Here is a 17,886-nt window from a genome sequence, read left to right as displayed (position 1 = left end):
GGAGAGAGACACAGTGAAAAAGACATAAAATTTTAGGTCAAACAACTCTTAATATGGATTAAGTGAGGGTTTGTTTTTTTTTTGAGACAGAGTCCCACTCCGTCGCCAGGCGCCAGACTGGAGTGCAGTGGCACAATCTTGGCTCACTGCAACCTCTGCCTCCTGGGTTCAAGCAATTCTCCTGCCTCAGCCTCCCGAGTAGCTGGGACTACAGGCGTGCACCACCACACCCAGCTAATTTTTGTATTTTTAGTAGAGATGGGGTTTCACCATGTTGGCCAGGATGGTCTCGATCTCTTGACCTCGTGATCCACCCGCCTTGGCCTCCCAAAGTGCTGGGATTACAGGTGTGAGCCACTGCGCCCGGCCGGATTAAGTGAGGTTTTAGTAGCTGGGTAACCTCAGGTAAGTCAAATTACCTCTTTGAGACAAGAGAGATTATTTCCTTTGTAAAACAGGGGAAAACCCCCGATACCTTTTTTACTGGATTGTACAGGGCCCATTTCCTGGTATATATAACACATGTTCATTAAATGCTGCATGCATAAATAAGGATGTTTATGAAAAGGCTTTGATTGCAGGCACAGTGGCTCAGCCTGGAATCTCAACACTTTGAGAGGCTGAGGTGAGAAGACTGCTTGAGCTCAGGAGTTCAAGACCAGCCTAGGAAATTTGGTGAGACCCTGACTCTACAAAAACTAAAAAATTAGCTAGGCAAGGCAATTTTTTATCTTGAGCATGCCTGTAGTTCCAGCTACTCCAGAGACTGAGATGGGAGAATTGGTTGAGCTGAGGAGGACGAGGCTGCAGTGAGTTGTGATCATGCCACTACACTCTAGCCTGGGCGACAGAGTGCAACCCCGTCTGTTATTTTTTAAAAGTGCTTTGAAATTGTAAAGCACTATCAAATGTTAGTTACAGGGCAAGGTGTGGTGGTTCACACCTGTAATTCCAGTACTTTGGGAGGCAGAGGCAGGCGGATCACTTGAGGTCAGGAGTTTAAGACCAGCCTGGCCAACATGGTGAAACCCCATCTCTACTAAAAATACAAAACAAAACAAACAAACAAAAAAAAAGCCGGGTGTGGTGGCACACACCTGTAATCCCAGCTACTCAGGAGGCTGAGGCAGGAGAATCACTTGAGCCTGGGAGCCAGAGGTTGCAATGAACTATACTCTAGTCTGGGTGACAGGGTGAGTGAGACCCTGTCTCAGAAAAAAAGTTAGTAGTTACTATTATAAAAATCCTCCATATTAAAGACATATTTTCAGTCATTTTAGCTAGAAGTTGGCACTGTTTGTGGCGTTCTTGGTGACTCTTAACATGTTCTACTGCACTTTTTCTTCATATCACCCTATGTGAGGTAGCAATTATTGTCCCCTTTTTAGGGATGAAGAATTCAAGGCTCAGAAAGGTAAGGTCATGCAGCGAACAAGTGGCAGGGATAGAAGTTCCAATCCACATTCATCCGGTTCCACATCCTGTATCTTCCACAATGCCCCTTAAAGTAAACTACCAAAGCCAGAGAGGAACTTCTAGATACCCTACTTCACTCACCTTATACAATGAAATTCAGAAGGCCAGAGAAAGGCTTGCAGGAAAGTAGAACATAAGAAGAATAGGAAGAAGCGCAATTTGCAATTTGAAAGACTTTGGATCAAGTGATCTCAACTTTGAGGCTGGCCAGTCAGGCTCTCTCTCTATGCACACCTCTGTCATAGCACTTACCAAGTGCACTGCAACAGGAGCTTTCTCATCCATCTCCTCCATTAAACACAGCACTCCTTGAGGGCAGGGACCATGCCTTATCCAGTTCTGTATGCCCAGCGCTCAGCACAGGGCCTGGCACATAGTAGGTGTTTATTTGAATGAATGAGAAAATCTCTTTTTCCGTTGAGTACAGATATTAAATTACCTCACAAGCTGGTTGGGAGGATCAAATGAGAAATGTATTTGGATAAAATAATTATACAAGCAGTGGCTGCTTTGTGACTCAGGAAGTATTGTTTATTGGAAAATTATAAATTTGTTGAGATTCATTCATTCAATAAAAATTCATAGAGTAGGCTACTATGTGCCAAGTCCCATGGTAGGGTGTGGATATACAGTGACAAGCAAAATGGACATGGTTCCTGATCTCAGAGTCAGAGTTTAGTGAGGGAGATAGATACTCAAAACAGTATTTAAATTGCAGTAAGTTCTATGAAGGAAAACTATTGTGCAATATGAGAGAATATAACGGAAAATCTCATTTAAAGAACAGAGAAGAGTTCACAGAGGAAAACATTTAAAATGAGACCACAATAATCACCATGATTTGCTTATTTTTGTTTGCCTTTAATATAAAGAGACCTTGAAACCATAAAGCTATGCAGAAATATTTGGGGTTTTTAATCGATGAATAGGGGAGGGGAGGTCTCCCAATCACCTTGTTCTAGAGGGGCCCCATGCCAAATAATTTTGACAGGCAAAACCAGGAGTTTTTTCAGTCTAAACCTATGCTCCTCCCATGCATTCCAACACATTAGCTTCAGAAAACCTAGGTTCTTCCCACTACCTAAACTCTCACCTTGGGGTTGTCTGTACTAGAGGTTTCCGTGTGGCTCGGAAGGTAACAAAGGCTGTGACAGCAGAGAATAAGATCCAGATCACTAGGAACCTCCACCAGTGTAGCTTCACTGTGAAATAGACGGGAACAACCCACATCTGAAAGAGGGTCACCATCTGAAACACAAACACAAGCACTTCAGCTCTAGCCAGGTCCCCCTGCAGCTCTGTCCACAGTCCTGAATGCAGCTTGTTTTCTATTTTAGCTTGATCCTCTCTCCTGTACTTCCAATTTTGGATAAAGGCAACTCCACTAGTGATCCAAGTCAGAAACCTAGGACTATATTTGACTCCTCTCTTTTATCCCTCACTCACGTATTTCTTGCTCTTGCTACCACTTGGCTAACTGCAATGAGCTTTGTTCGTCTCCCTGCATTTAGTGTCTATCCTTTTGAGGAGTGCCAGAGTGATATCCTGAACATTAAATTTTGACCATGTCATTTCTCTGCTGCTTAAAACCCTTGAACAGTCCTCTGCATACAGGATAGGATCCAACATTCTTTTTTTTGAGACAGAGAGTCTTCACTCTGTCACCCAGGCTGGGGTGCAATAGTGTCATCTCGGCTCACTGAACTTCTGCCTCCCAGGTTCAAGTAATTCTCTTGCCTCAGCCACCACGCCCGGCTAATTATTATATTTTTAGTAGAGAGAATCCAACATTCTTAGCCAGGCTGTCAAATCTCCCATAATGTGGCCCCAACTTACTATTTCAAGGGCCACCTACCACTCTCCCCAGGACTTTAAGTCAGGTTGTCCCCATCAGACTAAAACATCCTTCCCACCTGCCTTTCTGCCTGACAATATCACATCCAAGACACATGAAACCTTCAGTCTCCTTTCTAGGCAGAAAGTGCTTTCTAGTGTTCCCAACACATTTTCTTTTCTACCATCATTACAGTGCTTTACCTAGAGGTTGGGCTTGAATTCATTCTCCTACTGTATGTAAGCTCCTTGTGGGCAGTGACTAGGCCATATTCCCATTTCCTCTGCACTAGAAAACTGTTGGCACATAATATGTCCTCAATAAATTTGGATAAATAAGAGGAAAGTAAAACTAGAGTAGGACTCTCTCAGAGAGAGGCGCATTTCTAGTTTAAAGAGAGCCTATTTTACTTTCCCTCCTTCAGAACCTTCCCTCAGACTTGTTGGCTGAAGTTTTTCAAAGGCATAAAACAATTCTAACTCCAAGAAGTTTGGAGTCATCACCAGCCTTCTCTCCAATGCCTCCTCACTCCCCCCCCAACCACCCTTCTGTCACTAGATGTCACCCTTCTCCAGTGAGTAGCAGATATAAAAAAAGATAGCACATAATACGTAATGGCAGTTTTCTTCCTGATGCCATCAAACAAAATGAAAGAATACTTTTTGATAAAAGAGAGAGATAGGAGGAAAAGAGCAGCCAGTTTCCTGGTGTACAATAGTAAACTAAGGAAGTATTTACTCTTAGCAATTTCTAGACCAGTGCTGAACAACTGAAATATGCAAGTCATATACATAGTTTAAAACTTCTAGTTACATTTTTAAAAAGGTAAAAAGAAACATTTTCATTTCAATAATATATTCTATCCCAATATACACAAAATATCTCAATATGTATTCAAGATTAAAATTATTTATGAAATGGTTTACTTGTTTTGGTACTAAAGCTTTGAAATCAAGTATGTATTTCAGATTTACAATAGACTAGCTGCATTTCAAGTGGCCAGTAGCTACATGGGACTGGTGGCTACCATAATAGGTAGTGCAGCTTAGAGCTTCGTTTTAGTGTTTAGTCATCCGTAGCTACCATTCTCTTATAGACTTTTCTGTGACAAGAAAAAGCCTTAGATGGCCAGGCGTGGTGGTTCGTGCCTGTAATCCCAGCACTTTGGAAGGCCAAGGCAGGTGGATCGCCTAAGGTCAGGAGTTCAAGACCGGCCTGGCCAACATGGGAAAACCCTGTCTCTACTAAAAATACAAAAATAGCTGGGCATGGTGGCAGGTGCCCATAATTCCAGCTACTTGTGAGGCTGAGGCAGGAGAATCGCTTGAATCTGGGAGGCAGAGGTTGCAGCAAGCAGAGACCGTGCCACTGCACTCCAGGCTGAGAGACAGAGTGAGACTTTGTTAGTCTCCCTAACACAGGGCCTGGGGACCTGAAAATGGCCTCAAATCCTTGGTTTGTGTTTTCTGATAATTTATTTTTCCTAGAAGGGACAATTAAACATTAATAAGAAATTGCTTCCAGGCTGTGCTGTGTGTTATACAAAAACAAAAATTGCTTATAACATCATCACTTCTCATATGTCAGTTATGACTTTTCATGTCAGTGAGACTCCGTCTCACTCTGATCAGAAATTTTAGAATTAAAGCTGTCTAAATACGAATCCTGATACAGCTATTGATTGTGTTACCTTAGGCAAATCGCTTAACTCGGATAAGCTTCAGTTCTCTAAACTACGGTAAAATGGGGTTAACAGTATCTACTCTCATAAGGTTGTATGGGTTAAATGAGTTTAGGCATGGAAAGCACTTAGTGCCTTAAAAAAAAAAAAAAAGCCTTAGTTTTTTTAGTGTTGTTTTACAGATTAAAAAAAAAAAGAAAAAGAAACAGTGAGAAGAGAACAGAGAAAATGGTAAGCAGAACCACTTTGCTTTAGACATTCCCATTCTGTGTACCTAAGGTCATATTGGCTTCTATTCCATGAACCATGAAGTCTCAGTAACAATTCACTGCAGAGGAACCCACAACTGACCATCTGAATGAAGCATTCTAAAATAGTCTGACCTTACATAAAAAGTGTGGAAGCACGAGGATGTACTAACAAATCGCTACCCAAACAATGCCCCAGGTGCCATTTTCTGGGGGACACTAGGAGCTCCAGGAAAAGACATTACAACAAACCAACTGCAGATTATTCCAACTAGGGGAAAAGGCAACCTAACTGATGAAACTAAAAGGGTGGTATATGGAAAGAAGGGCTGGAAGATTTTTGGTTTTCAAGCTCTTTGCTTTAACAGGCTCAAGGGGCTGTTTACAAAACAGGCCCAGAGAAAAATTAAATCACATAGTCTGGTCACATTTGTTCTCTCTGAGAAAAAAAAAAAATAATAGAAATTCCTGGTTTCCCGCCAGCTTTTCAAAAACTTGGCTGTTGCATTAAGACAACCAGCCTGCTCTAAAAGCCTGTTTCCCACTCCCCACCAATCATCCATAGCATGTTTTGAGGAAGAATCTGAAATCAAGTTAATTTTCTCTATATGAGCTATAGCTCTGTACATTTTGGGTGAGGAGAGATCCTGGATTCTATTCTGAGTTGGACAAAGATACAATTAGGAGTAAGTCTGGGCATCAGGAATGAAAAATCTTGCTTCGTTTTGTAGCTCTCAGGCTTGAAATTTTATGACGAAAAAACTACATCTGGAGATACACATCAAGTACATCGTAAAGCTACATCATCACATCGAGAGAAAGAGACTATGTATAAGAGAGAAGAGACAGAGAATAAGAGGAGAGAGAGAAAGGGAGAAGAGGGGAAAGAAAGGACTTTAAGACAGGATTAGCCTTTCTGAAACCAGATGGCAAAGTGGAAGCCCAGCAGACCTGGGTTCTAGTTCTATTCTGCCACCAACTCACTGGGTCACCCTAAGGAGGTCCTCCCTCCTTCCTTGGAGGAAGGGACTGGCTTGATTTCTCAAACCCCTTCAAGTTCTAACAGACTAAGCTTCTATCAACCAGCCCTGCATCCCAGACTTCCTAGGACAACAGAGACAGTGTTCACTCATTCAACCATCAAGTGTTTATTTTGCATTTAATGAGAAAGGAATGCAGAAATAAGCATGACCTCGGCCAGGCACGGTGGCTCATGCCTGTAATCCCAGCACTTTGGGAGGCTGAGGCGGGCGGATCACAAGGTCAGGAGTTCAAGACCAGACTGGCCAACATGGTGAAACCCCGTCTCTACTAAAAAATACAAAAATTAGCTGGGCATGGTGGCTTGTGTCTGTAATCCCAGCTACTTGGGAGGCTGAGGTAGGAGAATTGCTTGAGGTAGAGGCTGCAGTGAGCTGAGATCGCGCCACTGCACTCCAGCCTGGGCTACAGTGCAAGACCCCATCTCAAAACACAAACAAACAAACAAAAATACATGACCTCTAGTCCTCTAGGAGATACCAGGTTAGCTGCAGGAAAAAGATCTAAATCAAACTCTAATTTTAATGATTCTATTAGCCTTCAGACCATTTCTAGAAGTCTAAACAGAAATCATTAAATAATGAATACAATGAAATGATACACTGAAATGATCAGAAATTTTAAAATTAAAGCTGTCTAAATATGAATCCTGATACAGCTCTTTACTGTGTTACCTTAGGCAGATCTCTTAACTCTGATAAGCTTCAGTTCTCTAAACTACAGTAAAATGGGGTTTAACAGTATCTACTCTCATAAGGTTGTATGGGTTAAATGAGTTTAGGCATGGAAAGCACTTAGTACCTAATAATGTCAGCACTTATTATAAATAGTGTAGTAAACATAGGCATTTGACACAATAGTTCTTATATTTAAATGGAAGTAATATATATAAAACAAGTGTGGTACATAATTCATAAGTGCTCAGTAAATGAGAGCTCTTATTATGACTTTGCATGATTAAAAATTGCATAAAGTCACACATACAAAGGGGCAAAGACCAGAATGAGGCAACCAAAATAACTGACATGAAAAGCTATGAGGTTATAAGCAATTTCTTATTAATGTTTAATTGTCCTTTCTAGGAAAAATAAATTATCAGAAAACACAAACTAAGGATTTGAGGCCATTTTCAGGTCTCCAGGCCCCCTCCATTAGGGAGTGAAAGTCAACTTCTGCGCGGGGCCTAGAAAGCCGCTGCTGGTTGGAGGGCCCAGGTCCTGAGGAGGGTCAAGGCAGAGGGGCTGAGTGAACAGAACAGTCTACCACGTGATAAAAGGGGAAGCTACCTGGTTTCTTTATTTGGTTTAAAGTTTCTACTATAGGCTGGGCATGATGGCTCACTCCTGTAATTCCAGCACTTTGGGAGGCTAAGGCAGACGGATCGCTGGAGCCCAGGAGCTCAAGACCAGCCTGGGCAACATGGCGAAACCCCGCCTTTAAAAAAAAAAAAAAAAAAAAAAAAAAAACCTCACTTTAAAAAAAAAAAAAAAAAAAAAAAAAACACATTTTTTTTCAGTTTCTACTGTAGTATTTATTGTCATTTTGCTTGGTAAATAAATTTAAACTTCCTTAAGGAAGACATATAAACGGCAATAAAGGGCTAAAAGTTACGTAGAACAATTGCAGGGCCTCTGGTGCCATCTCGTGGCAACACTTATGAGACACATTTGGTCCATTAATTTGCTCAAACACTTGTGCCTGACGCTGTGGAAAGCATGAAAGCCTTGGCCCTAACATCTCTTCTAGAACTTGGCTAATGCAATATGAACACATGAATTAGGTGGCCAGTACAAAGCATCATGTACTGACATGGGAATTCAGAGAAAGATGTGGCAGAAGCTGTCAGGAAAACTTCCTGGAAGAGGCAGAACTCTGGATGATTCTAAAGGAGGTTTGGGTTTGGCCAGGTGGAAGGAGAAACACAAAGCCATTATCCTTCTTTCTTTCCCTGAATGTGCAAATACAAAGTTGAAGACTAGCCTAAAATTAATTCATTGATTCATTCAGCAAACATATACTGAAGGACAATCCCAGCTTCTCTGATGTGGGAGATAAGAACAGCGATATCCCACTTATCTCTCCACAAGGCTACAACAGTTGAGATGACCGTGTTAGATGCTAACAGTAAGAGCTAGCCCATATTTAAATGGATTGCCTCTTAACTGAGAGCTGGGACTATCAGTGGAAAGTGTGTTGGTAGAGACAGAATCAACACTACGGGACAATTATTTCTAATAAGACAACCTCCAGATCCCTTTCACCTCAGAGAAACTAGAATTCATGAAAACAGTTCATATCTTCCCTATGCATCAGGTGCCTTGCCAATCCACAGATGCCTAGCACTTTTGACTTTCAGGATTCTCACCTTACCACCTCTGCACCTCCTCCTGTTGTAAGCTAGGGCTCACCCACCCACCGCACCTGGCTGAAAAGCAACACTGTGGATGTAATGAAACTATGAGCCCAAGTAGTAAAATAAAGGCAGAGACCTACAGCTAACAGAACAATCAACTTGAAAATATGCTGACAAATACATTGCAGTCAACTGGAGGTAGGTTTCTGGGACATGTTCCATGTTTTCAATATTTTCATATAGGATTTGGAAGAAAACACAAAGAACTTGCAAACTGTGGACAACACAAAGCTTGTTCACAAGAAAAAGGGATGCAGCAAATATAGAAAACAGAAGATGTAAGATCAAATGAATAAAGTTTATTTCTAGGGTTCTTTTAGCCCTAACATTCTATGAGCTAATAAGCTGAAATGAAGAATCAAAACGACAAGATGAAACCTAACTACCCATGTATAGGATGGGGAAGGAATGGCTTAATAGTAGCTCACATCAAACAGATTTAGGGGTTTCAGTTGACCACAAATTGCCAGGGAATATATGTCAACAGGACTGCTGCCAACATAGCCAAGATAACCCTGCTTAACTAAGAACATACCCAGAATGGAAGAGGCAGCAGGTCTACTGTTCTCTGCTCTGTTAAAGCAACCCTCCGACCCTGGGATCAGGGCCTGGGGCCACACTATACAAAGAACACTAACAGTAAGCATGGCCAGAAGACAGCAGCCCATAAGAAAGCAGTTAGGATTATAAAGAGTCTGGAAACCAAATCACATAACAGCTGAAGATACCAGGATATTAAGCCTGGAGAAGACTATAGGAAGGCTTCAGATAACTGATATCTGAAGACTCATCCAGAGGCCCAATAAACAGATATATTCAGTGTCGTTTCTGTGACGTGGTAAGACACTACACATTACTAGATATTCCAGAAGGCAGAAACACGGTTGGAGGAGTTTCCCTCCTATCGCACCTACAGTCATCCTTACCACATAAGGCAGGTCATTCCAGTGTGAATATATTTGCCAGCAGCTCTTTCCTGATGCTGGCCTGAAAAATCTGCCTTTGTGTCCCTTCTGTCTCTGGTCCAACTCTTATCTTTTAGAGGAGCATAAAGTAAATTTACTATATGTTTCTTATGACTACTCTTCTAATACCTAGAACTATGTCTTCTTTCCCATCTTTTCTACTCCAAGCAAGAGTCAGTCAAGCAGTAATTTAATATTTACTGAGCACTTACTGGTCATCATGCTAATGACTGAGAAATCTCCTGAAGAACTTAAGTCTACTGAGGAGTAACAAATAAGCACAATTAGGTGCTATAATGGAGGGAGGGCTGGTGACCAAGAAAGTATAGAGGAGAGGCACTCCATTCAAAGTAGAGAAACCAAGGAAGGCTGCCTGAAAGAAGCATCTTTTGATCTCTGTCTTGATGGCCTAATAGGTCCAGATAGAAAAAGGCATCATGATGAGTTCCAGGATGAGGAGACATGGTACACTTGAGAAAAGACAACCAGTATTTGAGGGAAGGGTGAGAAAGAAATGAACCTAAAGAGGTAGATGAGACTCAAAGGAGGCCAACATAAATATCACAGCTACAAGTTTTTATAATATTCTGAGGATAGAAGTTTTTCTTTCTCATAGAAAGTGAATTACAACCCCTTACTATCTTAGTCAGAATTCTCTAATTCCACATTCTAGTAATCCTCTTAATATCTTGGTTCAAGAAAAATCTACAGTACTTTAAAGATTTCTAGGTAGGAGATTTTGCCACTCACCAGTTCCAGGAGGGAAAGCAGTTCAGGAGGTAGAGGTTTGAAGAGATACTATATTTGGTAGTAGACAGAGATGATGAAAGCTTCTCCCTGGAGAACTTGAAAAATAGGATAGATACTTTTCTGGGCATAAACTTATCCCTTCCCCTAACATCCCTGAGGGAGCTAAAGAGTAATGTTAGACGCTGAACAGATGATGAAAACTGAGCTATGCAGAAGCCAAAAGGCACATCTGGTTTGGGCTAGGTTCCCAATCCAGATCTTCTGTCTCTTAAGCTGCCTCCCAATCATCATTCACTGAGTTTGTGGGGAAATCTGGAGAGGCTGGGGAGGCAAGATGATGAAGAGACTTAGCAGGTTGAGAAAGTACCTGAGATCCCAGGAAAGGACTTGGGCAAGTTGTTAAATAAGGAAACTGAGGAGGGTTAAAACCAGAAATGACTATAGCAGAAACTGACAAAAATTTCCTAAAGCCTTTGAGAGAAACCTACAGAAACAGCACTTAACCAAGAATCGGATTTTGGTTTTAGGTTCAACTCTCCAATTTAATGGTCATGTGTTCCCAGCAAATCACTTCAGGATTCTGCACCCTGGTTTACTAATCTGAAAAATGGAGATAAATACCTAACCTGAGTACCTTACAGAGCTGTTATAAGGTTCCAGTGAGAGAGTAAATAACAAAAACTCAAGTCTACTGAGGAGAAACAAACAACTACAATTCAGTATAAGTGCTATAACAGAGTAGGTGGAGTATTTTTTAAATCATCAACAAATTTAAACTACAAGTAATCTGAAGTATTATTATTACTGCTAGAATTGAAAAGAACAGTATCTAAAATTTAGATATGGTCTCTTACCCCAAACAAGATGGTTTTGTTTTGTTTTGTTTTGAGATGGAGTTTAACTCTTGTTGCCCAGGTTGGAGTGCCATGGTGCGATCTCAGCTCACCACAACCTCCGCCTCCGGGGTTCAAGTGATTCTCTTGCCTCAACCTCATGAGTAGCTGGGATTACAGGCATGTGCCACCACACCCGGCTAATTTTATATTTTTGGTAGAGATGGGGGTTTCTCCATGTTGGTCAGGCTGGTCTCGAACTCCTGACCTCAGGTGATCCGCCTGCCTTGGCCTCCAAAAGTGCTAGGATTACAGGCATGCCCCACCACACCCGGCCTGTTTTTTGTATTTTAAAAAATTTTGTTTTAAATTTTATATTTCTTCCTCTTTTAACTTTCTTTTATTTCTTTGGCCTCTTCCTTGTAAGTAGGGCTTTTGTTTTGGGAGGTTTTTTTGTTTGTTTTTTTGAGATGGAGTTTCGCTCTTGTTACCCAGGCAGGAGTGCAATGGCGTGATCTCGGCTCACTGCAACCCCCGGCTCCCGGGTTCAAGCAATTCTCCTGCCTCAGCCTCCCTACTAGCTGGGATTACAGGCACACACCAGCATGCCTGGCTTTCACCATGTTGGCCAGGCTGATCTCGAACTCCTGACCTGAGGTGATCCGCCCACCTGGGCCTCCCAAAGTGCTGGGATTACAGGTGTGAGCCACCGCGCCCGGCCTGGGGTTTCTTTTTTTTTCTCAGACGGAGTCTTGCTCTGCCTCCCAGACTGTAGTGCAGTGGCATGATCTCGGCTCACTGCAACCTCCGCCTCCCTGGTTCAAGCAATTCTCCTGCCTCAGCCTCCTGAGTAGCTGGGACTACAGACGCCCACCACCATGCCCAACTAATTGTTTTGTATTTTTAGTAGAGACAGGGTTTCATGGCGTTAGCCAGGATGATCTCAATCTCCTGACCTCAAGGATCCACCTGCCTCAGCCTCCCAAACTGCTGGGATTACGGGTATGAGCCACCATGCCCCACCCCGTTTTTTGTTTTTGAGACAGGGTCTCACTCTATTGCCGAGGCTGGAATGCAGTGGCACAATCGCAGCCCACTGCAGCCTCAACCTCCCAGGCTCAAGTGATCCTCCCATCTCAGCCTCTTAAGTAGCTGGGACTACAGGCACACACTACCACACCCAGGTAATTTTTTTATTTTTTTTAAGAGATGGGTCTCACTGTGTTGCCCAGGCTGGTCTCAAACTCCTGGGCTCAAGCTATCCTTCTACTCTAGTCTCCCAAAGTGCTGCAATTACAGGCATGAGCCACTATGCCCAGCCTACATTTCTCTTAATGTGAAGGTTGGACTTGAGCTTCTAAGTTATGGACAGAAATTTGATACCTTTCAGTGAGCTGGCATACCTGCTCATCATCAGTCTCATAGCTGGCAACATCCATGTTGCTCTAGGTCCTAGAGCCTAGGACAGTGTTTCTCATCAGGGTGACTGTTTCCCAGGGGACATTTGGCAATGTCTGGAGACATCTGGTTGTTACAAGTGGAGAAGGGTGCCAGTAGCATCTAATGAATAGAGGGTAGGGATGCTATTAAACATCCTATAATATACAGGACACCCTCCCAAAAACAAAGAATTATCTGGCCTCAAATGCCAATAGTTTCTCTGTTGAGAAACCTTGGTCTAGGAGAACAGAGCTAGTGTTTTTCCACTCAGGGGTCATGGGTACCCACTAAAAGACTGCACCACCAACTTATACTAGTGAAGAACAAAAAGTTTCATTCAGTTAGAAACAGAGCTGAGCCTTATCAATTAATTCCATCATTTCTTGGCATACCATAAGAGACATTTTTTTGAAAGCTCTGATGGCTAATCTCAAACAGTTCATGTTTCTACTACTCAACAACAATCCCAGTGCCTCTCCTTTACACAACATTCTCTGAGGAGTCTTCCTGATTCTCTTTTATTACTATTCCTCACCCCATAGACATTCTAATGTGTTTCACATGTAATTTTTGTTTGTACCTGTTCATACAAACTGTTTTTTGCTTTCTCTGCTTGTATTTTCATTAATTGGCACTGTGTTATATATCTTTGTTTCTTACTTTTTCCACTCAGCACTATGCTTTTAAGGTCCTCCCAAGTTCCTACAGGTACTTAATGTATTGCTTTTAACTGTAAAACAATTTCACAATACGCTTCCATCACATTTTACCTATTTGCTTCATCAGAGATAGATATCCAGATTGCCTCCAACTCCTCAATGTTTAGCCATAATTAACACTTCAGTGAACACCCTTTTACATGTCCCCTTAGAATGTGTCACAAGGTATGTGTATATTCCCTCTGACTCAGCAATGCCATGCTGCTGTCTACAACGCCTGTACCAGTCTTCATGTCCACAAGAAAGTACAGAAAAGCTCCTACAGCCTCTGATCCTTGCTAACACTTAACACTATTCAGCTTTCTAGCTTTTGCTAAAGTGCTGTAATTACAGGCACAAGCCACCATGTAAAGTATCTCATATTTTTACGTGCATTTCTCTAATTACTAATTACTAATGACTCTGAGCATCTCTTTTCATGCTTAATGGCCTTTTGGGCTTCCCCTCCTGTAAATCTGTTCATATCCCTGGCCTATTTTACCATTGGAGTTGCTCTCTTCTATTGATTTGTAGGAGTTTCTCTGGATAGATATTAATCTACTGTCACTGTGAATCATTACTCATCTCTTCTCCATTCAGTTAACTCTGCCTATGGCATCTTTTACAGAACAGAAATCTTTAATTTGTAAATGTAATCAAATTTATAAAATCTTTCTTACTTGCTTATATTTTTAGTTTTTAAATTTTTCATTTATTTATTTATTTATTTATTTATTTTGAGACAGGATCTCATCTGTCACCCAGACTGTAGTGCAGTGGCATGATTTCAGCTCACTGCAACCTCAAACTCTTGGGCTCAGGTGATCCTCCCACCTGAGCCTCCTGAGTAGCTGGAACTACAGGCATGCACCACCACATCTGGCTAATTTTTGTATTTTTTATAGAGATGGGGTTTGGCCATGTTGCCCAAGCTAGTCTTGAACTCATGGACTCAAGTGATCCACCTGCCTCAGCCTCTCAAAGTACTGGGATTATGGGCATGAGCCACCACGCCCAGCCTGCTTATATTTTAAAAATTAGTTTCATAACTTTACCTTTCAAAATCAGGTCTTTATCTTGAGTCCCCTTTGTATTTAGTATTATGTACAAATCTAGTTTTAATGTTTCTCCATATGGTGAGCCAGCTTTCTCAACTAATCTACTTAACAATGAACTACTTAAACTTCTTATTGACTGGTGGTTACACCTTTATTGTATATTAAATTTCCATCTGTCTCTGAGACCTGCATTTTGTTCCATTGGTCTGTTTGTGTATTCTTTTTTTTTTTTTGAGACGGAGTTTCGCTCTTGTTACCCAGGCTGGAGTGCAATGGCGCGATCTCAGCTCACCGCAACCTCCGCCTCCTGGGTTCAGGCAATTCTCCTGCCTCAGCCTCCTGAGTAGCTGGGATTACAGGCACGCGCCACCATGCCCAGCTAATTTTTTGTATTTTTAGTAGAGACGGGGTTTCACCATGTTGACCAGGATGGTCTCGATCTCTTGACCTCGTGATCTACCCGCCTCGGCCTCCCAAAGTGCTGGGATTACAGGCGTGAGCCACCGCGCCCGGCCTTGTTTGTGTATTCTTATAGTACGTCTTAAGGTAAGTCCCTATCTTGGTAGTTGCTTGCTTTTTTGCTTTATTTTTGAACTTTATGTAGATAAAAAAAATACATAATACAAAAATCTTTGGTTAATGAACATTCTCATCATTAGTCCACGCATGGACCACTTTTAATTTTTTAAAGTTATTATTATTTTGTCTTTTTTAAAACAATAAAGTCTCACTTTTCACCCAGGCTGGAGTGCAGTGACATGATCATGGTTTACTGAAGCCTTAAACTCCTGGGCTCAAGCAATCTTCCCACCTCAGCCTCCCAAGTAGCTGGCATTACAGGTGTACACCAACATGCTCAGCTAATTCTTTAAGTTTTTAATAGAAATGGTGTCTCCCTGCATAGCCCAAGCTGGTCTGGAACTCCTGGGATCAAGTGATCCTCCCACCTTAGCCTCCCAAAGTGCTGAGATTAGCGGTGTGAACCACTATGTTAACCAAAACTACTTTTGCGGTTTCAAAACCCAAAAACTTTTCCATTTTATCCATTTTTGAGTACAGTTCAATAGTGTTATGTATTATTGTCTGTTACTATTTTGTAATAACAGATCTCCAGAACTTTTTTGTCTTGTAAAATGGAAACTATATACCTGTCAAGCCACAGTCCCTAATTCTCCCTACCACCTAGACATCATTCTACTTTCTGTTTCTATGAATTTGACTTTAGATATCTCATATAAGTGGAATCATATTGGTCTCTTCGTGACCAGCTTATTCCACTTAGCATTTCTTCAAGGTTCATCCATCCTGCACCACATGACATAATTTCTTTACTTTTTACATTAATTATTTAATAACATGATAAATACTGAAACCACAAATGAACCTAAGATGTGAAACATCTAAAATTACTTATATCTAGCTATGTGCTCTTCTCTATCCTATCCTGCAGTCTTTCTTCCATACAAGGTTAGCATTATCTGGAATCTTGATTCTACTCCCTTGCTTTTTAAAATATGGTTTAAAAGCATGGCATGGTGGCTCATGCCTGTAATCCCAACACTATGGAAGGCCAAGGCGGGAGGATTGCCTAAGCCCAGGAGTTTGAGACTAGTCTGGTCAACACAGGAAGACCCCCATTTCTAGAAAAAAAAAATTTATTTAATTAGCCAGGCATGGGTGGTGCACACCTGTGGTCCCAATTACTTGGGAGGCTAAGGTGGGAGGATCAACAGAGCCTAGGAGGTTGAGGCTGCCACACTCCAGACTGGGTGACAGAGAAAGACTCTGTCTCAAAATAAAGTAAAATATGGTTTTATCAATATATACATAATTTTAAAACATACCGTTTATATTTTTTAATTGGCCACAAAAAAAAAAAAAGAAAACATACCACTTGGTTTCCATTGTTTTTACCTTTCTATAAAAAGTGTCAATTTATAAATGGTCTTCTAGGGCTTATCTTTTTCACTCAATATTATACTGCTCAGCTTCATCTTTACCATTATTTGTAGCTAGAGTTATTTATATTCATATTATTTTTATAAGTATGTCATACATATTATTTTATATGTTATATTCCACTATGTGAATATATCACAACTTATCCATTCACCTTTACGTGGGTATTGTCATTTCCAAGTTTTTGCTATTACAAATAGTGTTACTATGAAAAATCCTAAGAGGGGCTGGGCATGGTGGCTCACACCTGTAATCCCAGCACTTTAGGAGGCCAAGGCAGGTAGATCACCTGATGTCAGGAGTTCAAGACCAGCCTGACCAACATGGTAAAACTCCACCTCTACTAAAAAAAATATTAAAAAATTAGCTGAGTGTGGTTGCATATGCCTGTAATCCCAGCTATTAGGGAGGCTAAGGCAGGAGAATCATTTGGACCTGGGAGGCAGAGGATGCAGTGGGCCAAGATTGCGCCATTACACTCCAGCCTGGGCAACAAGAGCAAAACTCTGTTCCAAAAAGAAAATAAGTTGGGCATGGTGGTGGGCACCTGCAATGTCAGCTACTTGGGAGGCTGAGGCAAAGAATCACTTGAATCCAGGACACGTAGGTTGCAGTGAGCCAAGATCGTGCCACCGCCACTGTACTCCAGCCTAGGCAACAGAGCAACACTTGTCTCAAAGAAAAAAAAAAAGAAAAAGAAAAGAAAAATCCTAGGAGGATATACCAAAATCTTCTCTTGGCATGTATCTAGGAATTAAACTCCCAGATCATAGGGAGTTTAATTTAAAAACAGTTTGAAACTGTTTTTCAAAGTGGTTTCTCCACAAAAGAAACAATATAACTGAGCACAGCCCCAGCTTGGGACTAGAAAGGATCAACTAGTATCTACTGACTGAACAAATAAATAGTACTCAATAAATGCTAGTGTTAATTGATTATGTCTATGTAATTACATAGATGGTAATGCCCCAACTATGTTTATGTTCTGCTTCTCTTCTCTAGAACTGATCTTTTACCTACAGCAGATTTGAGAGTGAGAGGTCCACAAGAATTATAAAATTAGTAGCTATGGCTATTACCTAGAATATACGGAGGCAGGCAGAAGAATTTTAGATGAACCAGGATGGAAAATCAGGAATAGCAAGAAGGAAAAGCATCCAAATAGAATAGCAAACAATAGAGTATTTAACCAACAGATTGACCATAAATTGGGCCAGGGACGTTGGTTCACACCTGTAATTCCAGCACTTTGGGAGGCCAAGGCGGTGGATCACCTGAGGTCAAGAGTTCGAGATCAGCCTGGCCAACATGGTGAAATCCTGTCTCTACTAAAATACAAGAAGTTAGCTGGACATGGTGGCAGAAGCCTGTAACCCCAGCTATTTGGGAGGCTGAGGCAGGACAATCGCTTGAACCTGAGAGGAAGAGGTTGCAGTGAGCTGAGAGTGTGCCACTGTTCTCTAGCGTGGGCGACAGAGCAGAACTCCACC

The 17,886-nt window shown here is 41.5% G+C and overlaps 1 protein-coding gene across 3 annotated transcripts in view; it reads right to left on the bottom strand.

Moving 5' to 3' along the window:
• The window catches only part of RNF121 (ring finger protein 121), a 70,257-nt gene that overhangs the window by 13,032 nt on the left and 39,339 nt on the right, over positions 1–17,886 (bottom strand). For all 3 annotated transcript variants that reach the window (XM_017532886.1, XM_037740087.1, XM_037740086.1), the window contains one exon: positions 2,570–2,724. In XM_017532886.1, coding sequence (XP_017388375.1) covers positions 2,570–2,724 — 155 coding nt within the window. The remainder of the gene's footprint in view (positions 1–2,569; positions 2,725–17,886) is intronic.

Source organism: Cebus imitator, unplaced genomic scaffold, assembly GCF_001604975.1.
Source record: "Cebus imitator isolate Cc_AM_T3 unplaced genomic scaffold, Cebus_imitator-1.0 Scaffold79, whole genome shotgun sequence".
Classification (NCBI taxonomy): Eukaryota; Metazoa; Chordata; class Mammalia; order Primates; family Cebidae; genus Cebus; species Cebus imitator.
This window is presented reverse-complemented; position numbering and strand designations above follow the sequence as displayed.